The 7,206-nt window shown below is 34.9% G+C and overlaps 1 protein-coding gene across 5 annotated transcripts in view; it reads left to right on the forward strand.

Moving 5' to 3' along the window:
* Positions 1-4,190, forward strand: part of nfat5b (nuclear factor of activated T cells 5b) — a 53,719-nt gene extending 49,529 nt beyond the window's left edge. For all 5 annotated transcript variants that reach the window (XM_077201811.1, XM_077201814.1, XM_077201815.1 and 2 more), the window contains one exon: positions 34-4,190. In XM_077201811.1, coding sequence (XP_077057926.1) covers positions 34-272 — 239 coding nt within the window. In that variant the 3' untranslated portion in view covers positions 273-4,190. The remainder of the gene's footprint in view (positions 1-33) is intronic.
* The last annotated feature ends 3,016 nt before the right edge of the window (positions 4,191-7,206 follow it).

Genomic DNA, 7,206 nt, shown 5'->3' on the forward strand with positions numbered 1-7,206 from the left:
TTGTAACTCATTCTAATGATTTCTTTCCTGCAGAGTGCCGTCAGCTAATGAACAGCCCAGGATCTACACTATCTGATCAGATCATTGCCATCAGTCAGTCTGGACAGAGACAGCAAGAGAGTGAGGGGCAAATCCAGTCTTTACTTGGGCAGTCTATGCCAGACCCTGGAAATGTGCCGAGCACCTTGACAACCTCTCAGAACATGGAGAAGATTGACGATCTTCTGGTGAGCCTTCAGGAACAAGGCAATAACATCTCCCACTCCTACTAGGGCCTTCAAGGATAAGCTGCCCAATATCTCCATTCCATAAATGATTGTTGATATTTCTTGCACACATATTGGATATTTTGGTATCCTTTATTTTGGATGTTGCAAAAATATTGGATTGGAGATACTTTGATCATACCCCTTATAGCAAGAGTAGGCCATTAACATTTATTTCATTCTACACATTGACACTGAGTCTGTTGAAAGATTTGGCAAAATCTCTTGAAGAATCACAACTAAAACCATGGTATACACATTCTGACCTGCAATTCTTAGGCACAATGGCAGAACCCTCTGGAGAACCTCAAGGCATCCTTAAAGACGGGCAGTTTTCCATGGATCTTACACAATGCAACCCATATGTTCCTGTTATAAAGACAGTTGTTGGTTCTGCAGCAACCCCATCATAAATAAAGGCTTTAAGGCAGTTATTGAAGTTCCTAGAGTACACAATAGCATATTTGAGGCACCTGGAAACCTAGAGAGTCTCAAAAGGGTTTCGTTGGTGTGGCAGTCTAAGGAACTAAAAGGGTGCCTTGAGTATCTCTTTATTTTTACAGTGACGGGGAGAGCATTTTGAGAAGATCAGGACACATGAGATGTCTATTTTTAGCTGTAAACTAAACGAATAATCAAGAATGCCTGATAGAAGCAGTCTGCAGTGACATTTTTTATTTTTTGTAAACAGTCATTAATACCTTTTTGTCTGACACACTTGAGTATAAGCTATTTTTCTTTTGGAAAAATCTTTTTAGTCAAATGGGAAAATAAATTGTGTAGAATATACATATTATGTACATTCACTTAGAATATAAGTGAGAAAACAAATGTGTTTTGGCATTTTCCTTCTAGCACTTTATGTATGTTTTCAGTGTGGTTAGTTATTCCTGACTCATTGACATTTCATCAAGCTTTCTATCTCAAACCAACCATGTTTACTGAATACATAATTCTACTGTCTTTCATCTCTGTGTTTTTTAGACAAATCCATATATTACTTGCAATTAGAAATGCACATTCCCGGTTAAAAATCAAACAAGTAGTCATCAGTAATCTAAAAAAACAAAGCTTCTGATATTTATTTTTGATTTTGGTTTACACAAGTCATTTCTTGTCATCATATTTAGATTGGTGTCTATGTTTTGCATGTCTGAGTGTCCTATATACATGTGTATGTGTGATATATTTTCTGATAATACCTCTAAAAGTTTGTCATTATTAAATTTATTCTTATAATGATTCTAAAATATTCACACTTGATGCTCAAATAATTTTGTGTCATTGTGGTAGGTTATTTTATTTAGTTTACCAGTGTCTGGTACGCTGGAACAGGGCTGATAGCTTTTTTTTTCTTTTTTGGGCAAATTAGAAGGGAGTGTACAACCAGTATTATCGGCAAGTTCTCTAAATATATACAGTAAATACAAACGCTATTAATGCTGGGGAAGCAACCTTTTATCTTTTGTAGTAGAAATAGTTTTTATCAATCACTTCTAATTAAATCCTAAAAATGTTATAGCCGTCGGCATGTCAAAACCAATATTTTATCTACTTTATCGAAAATTGGTCAGTTTTGTGGCTCAGTTGGTTCAATGTTTGTGTATTCGGTTATGAAGTGGGTTTGTTTTGAATGTATGTAGAGAAACATTATGAGCTATATATTTCGGGTAATATCAAGCTCATGTATGTGTTCTAGTGTCAGACATAATGTAAAGCTGCCAAACTAGTTTGTGTGCTTAATTTTAGGCTGATGTGACAATAGTTGGCAGATTGTTTTGTTGTTAGCATGAGAGTGAAAATATATACATTATGAGGGAGCTGTTCTCTGTAATGTCACAGAAATGGCTCATTTGAGCCTGCTATGTTTGGTATTAAATGTCAAATTTTTTGACTATTTTATTTGCTCAGAGCATACTTTTTAATAGAGACGATTTGATCATCTTTTTTTCCTTTTTTTTTGAGTTTTGCTTGAAGGGTGCTTTTTTATATCTCTGCATGGGAGAGAACTGTGAACGGGAACTTGAAAAAAGTCTTCATCTCTGTACAGTACTAATTGTTATATTTTTCCATAATCAATATTTATGTAAATATTTACTTTTTCACCATACCTCTGCTTAGAAAGTATTCATTTTTGTGTCTCAAGAATTTTCACAATTGGAATCAATGCCTATTAGATTTCAGTTAGAATGCATAATTGTAACAAATTTAGCTTTTGTGTCTTTTATGTCAAGATCTTTTAAAAATCTAAAAATCTGTGTGTGTGTGTGTGTGTGTGTGTGTGTGTGTGTGTGTGTGTGTGTGTGTGTGTGTGTGTGTGTGTGTGTCATACTTTTGTAACATCATGTTTAGGCTACAGAGACTTTGTTGAGAATCATTATTATAATGCACAGCGATTCGGTCATACATTCCTGTACTTTCGCTATTGCAAAATGATCATGGTTCTCAACTCAGCTGGATTTTTATTTAAATATAACTGACTTCCTATAATGATTTCATCAATCTTTTGGGAAATACAAGCCATAAAAACAAACATTGCCCCTAAAAATTCTATTTTGTATGATTCTTGGGACCAATTATGAATTATGTATAGTTCAATTTAGCAAACTAATAATCTGTTTTGGGTGCAATAACATTTATCATTTAAAAGTAAATATTTATAAATTAAAATTAATTCAACAAAATGTAATACGAACACAAGTGTGTAATTGTTTTTCTTTAAAATATAATAAAAGCCAGTTTAATATTGCAAGGGAGGCTTTGCATATCACATTTCTTTCATTTATTTATATTCTGACACATTCCTACTCATCCCAGTCAATAAATGAATACCAAACAATGTGCCTCTAAATTGACTAAAACCAATTAATTTTTTAATTGGTTGCATGACGTGGTAAATATACAGCAATTACTCGTGCCTTCTGATTTAAAAGCAGATAATTTCCCGGCCATTGCCTATTTTGACTGGTCATGAAAGGACACCCCTTTAAAATTTGTTCTACGTTGGATACGTAGGCTATGTTGTATGTTTCACTTTAAAGGCGCAGTAAGCAATTTCTGAGAATTAATGTTGAACACTGATGATATTTTGAAATCAACCCAAACAAACACGTCCCTACCTTCATAGCTTCACGCCCTAAATGCACAAACATGCATTGCAAGAGTTGATGTCTCTTTATCACAGCTGAAGCGAAGCAAAATAAAGCTTTGTAAAAAGTAAAGCGAAGATGAGTAAATACAAGCAGCGACTGGACACACCCCCTGCTGCTGATTGGCTCACTCTTCTCTGCCATCATGAGTGGACACCTGCTCCTTACTGCTGATTGGCTCACTCTTTCTCCTCCCCCATTATGAGTGGACACGCCCACTACCGCTGATTGGCTACAAGTGTGCTGAGCTGCTAGGTCTGATCCACTTTCAACAGCATTTCTCAGAAATTGCTTACTGCACCTTTAAATTGACTAGATCAAGAATAAGCAATATTATTCACAAAAAACAAACAATTATTTTATTTAATATATGCTTCTTTTTAAATTTTAATATGCAGTTAGACTGAGTGCATATTCAGTTGGACTTCTTTATTCTTTGTTACGGTTCTGCTGCTTATTAATGCATAATGTGCAAATGATATGCAAATGATAATTCCTAATGTGCCATAACGAATGTCAGTATTATGTCAGTCTTATGGCAATATACTTTTATGTGTCAGTTTGCTGAATTTTGTTGTCTGATTTGGAAGTTTCTGTTGTATGCGATGATAACATATTACTTCTGACATAATTGTGACACTTTAGGCTACATAAAAATAAATCATATAGAAGCATTTTGCTTTTGTCGGGGCACTTTTACTCTTGCAGCTATTTTTCTGTAAATGTTATGCTGCTATGTATCAATAAAATAGGTTAAATAAAAAGGTTAAATGCTCTTGTTGTCAATCATGCATTTGGTTCTGAAAATCAATACTATATCCTTCCTGCAAGAGTCTGAGACTGCAGTTTCAGGACCGCATTTCTAGGACCCTAGTTTTGTTGTGACATCTACACCAATTCTACTCCATCAGAGACCTGAATTAAAACTCAAAGAAACCGATGCAAAGACTAGACCCACGGAAAGGATTCAATTTTATTATATTTCCTCCTGCATGTTAAAGTGGCTGTGATAGGCCTAAAAGGAAGTTTATTTAAATTGAAGTTAGGATTAAATAACTATTAATACTAATAACTAATACTAATTACTGTTGTAATACTTGATTATTTTTATTATTCGCATAATTTATTTCCTGTGTTCGCAATGAAAGAGAACTGCAGTAACGTTTTCTGAGCAACAGAGGTCACTGCTCTCAGCCAACAGATTCTGCTTCTTCATTTCTCTTTATTCAGTCACCTAAAATGACTAGACCAGACAGGCCTATGTTTAAAACGTTGAATAACTATGGTTTTATCAGTCAAATATGGCACAAGTTGGTAAATAAATAAGAAACAACAACAGAGTGTCTTTAAAAACAATATTTTTGTGCTCTCTTTTGTTCTTTCCTCCACGGATTCAAATACAGCAACAAACCCCATGCAAGAAGCAGTGGGCTGCGTCCGAAAACTGAAAAAGAATGCCTTCGGAGGACGAATGCAGTGTTAGTTTCACTTCCTGTCTCCTGAGATACCTTCACCTGAATGATTTTTGAAGGCAGCGTAGATGTATCCTTCGCTGCCTTTGATATATCCCACAATCCTGTGCTTTCCATTCTGTGTGACAGTAGAGCTAGAAAAATAAAGATGGCATCTGAAAGTTGCGGGTGGTCGTCAGTTACTGTGTAACTAAATTTTTGATAAACGTTTTCCACTTATGATGTCATTTCTAGCGAGAAATTACTATTGTAGTCATTAAATATTCACTAAAAGTTTTCACCAAAGCTCTCTCTCTATTTCATGAGGTACCTAGGCAACAAGTCAGCTTGCCTATATACGTTTTCAGACGCACCCTTGGTAATTTATAACAGCTAAGTGTTGTTAGCATTACCACCTCTGTTGTTTTTCTAATAATTGAACGGCCTGTCGTTTTCCACTTAAAACAAAAAACGTTACGCCACTCTATGCATATATATATATATATATATATATATATAGTAATAAACGATTATGTGTGTACATATGTGTGTATATGTGTATAATATATATATATATATATATATATATATATATATATATATATATATATATGTGTATATATATATATATATATATATATATATATATATTTTTTTTTTAGATGTTATTAATCGATTTGAATGCACTAGTAACGATATATTAACTCTACTTCAAAAGAAATCTATGTGTAGGCCTATTTTTAATTCACAGTTAAATTAAAGTCACATAATCTATAAAAAAAATGATTGTCTTTATTGCAAACAAAAAGTATTTTAAAAATCCTTATTCTGTAATCATGAACAACTGGAAAACTTTGTGGTCTAAAACAGCATGGATCCTGAAAAAAATTCAGTTCTTGAAACTTCAGGAATCACTAAATGTGAATCTTATTTGATTTTAATCAACTCATAGTCAAAGTTTATGTAGAGAAAAAAAGTAGCTTTGTCATCATTACAGCTGAAGTACAAGAGGAAATATATGAACTTGCCCTTCAAATATTATCTTGGACAATTGGGCGCCTTGCAGTCAAAAAGGTTGAGAACCACTGACTTACAATTAAACACTGAGCAGGAGCAACTTGTGTATTATTGTAGTAATGAGTACTATTTAGTATGACCTCTAGGTGGCAGTCTTATACAACAAACATGGAGACAACCATTTTAATGGTGCTCTAAGCGATGTCGGGTGACATCACCTCTAGCTAGACCCTCCCTCCTCCTCATCCCCGCACTAACCCCCCAAACCGCACCCCCAAACCCTTCTTATCGGTTATTGGCTGGAACAGTTTGTTATGTTCCGTGGTGCGGGTTAGCCCGGTTTGCTTTTGTTGCCGTTTGTGGAGCCTGGGGTGTCTGCAGAGACCGTGTTTTTTTACAGTGTGTTCAGGGGACAGGCAGCTAGCGGATAGTGAGGAGATGTTTGCTGTGTGTGACAAAAAATGTTTTGGCCTAAAAAATGCGTGACATCGCTTAGAGCACCTTTAACTGAATTTCACCCCTTGGATTTGGACGACGTTGCCAGCAACAAAATTAAAGCACATTGAATCTACAAACTACCTCATAAATAAGGAATTTAAGTAGCAATAACAAGACATACCAAATCAGCTACACTAAATTACCATTTTGAGACATATTCAGAACAAACTAACAACAATAGCTGGCATGCAAAAGTGCTCTGTGTGGGCGTGGTTAGGAATTTCCTGTAGTCTTTTGTTTTTGAAAAAAAAATCTGGTGAGGTACTTGAAGAGGAGCTAAATTACAGGAAATCTAATAGAGATGGTTACTATAAGGTTAATTAGTTCAGGGGTTTTCAAACTTTTTGTGTGTGGACCACTATTTGTAATCAAGAATTTTCGCGGACCACCTCATAATACACATAATAAAATACTGTATATGTCTATACACAGTCCAACCTGAATTAATCCGCACCTCTAAATAGGCTCTACTAGCACCAAAACTATAACTGGTCATCACATCAGTACAATAGGCTTGTTAAAAGAAAGTTTACTGCACACAACGGCTGCCACATATTTAATTTATTTATTTACACAAGCGACCGAGGGCATAATCAGGTTCATTTGACCAACAGGCTTATTGGAATATTGTCTTTGAACTTCCGTTTTTGCGGTCGCTCGTATATCTCTATGGGATTGCTGTCCAGGAGTAATTAGCTTTTGAAGTGGATTTACTTGATGTAAAGTTGACAAAAGGTATCATGAGGATTGTAAGTTTAAAGATGTCTTAACAAATGTCATTATACCGGGAAGATTTTAAAATGCGCCGTTCATTTATAAATAGGC

Source organism: Siphateles boraxobius, unplaced genomic scaffold, assembly GCF_051911475.1.
Source record: "Siphateles boraxobius isolate OS27281-9 unplaced genomic scaffold, OSU_SipBor_1 48, whole genome shotgun sequence".
NCBI lineage: Eukaryota > Metazoa > Chordata > Actinopteri > Cypriniformes > Leuciscidae > Siphateles > Siphateles boraxobius.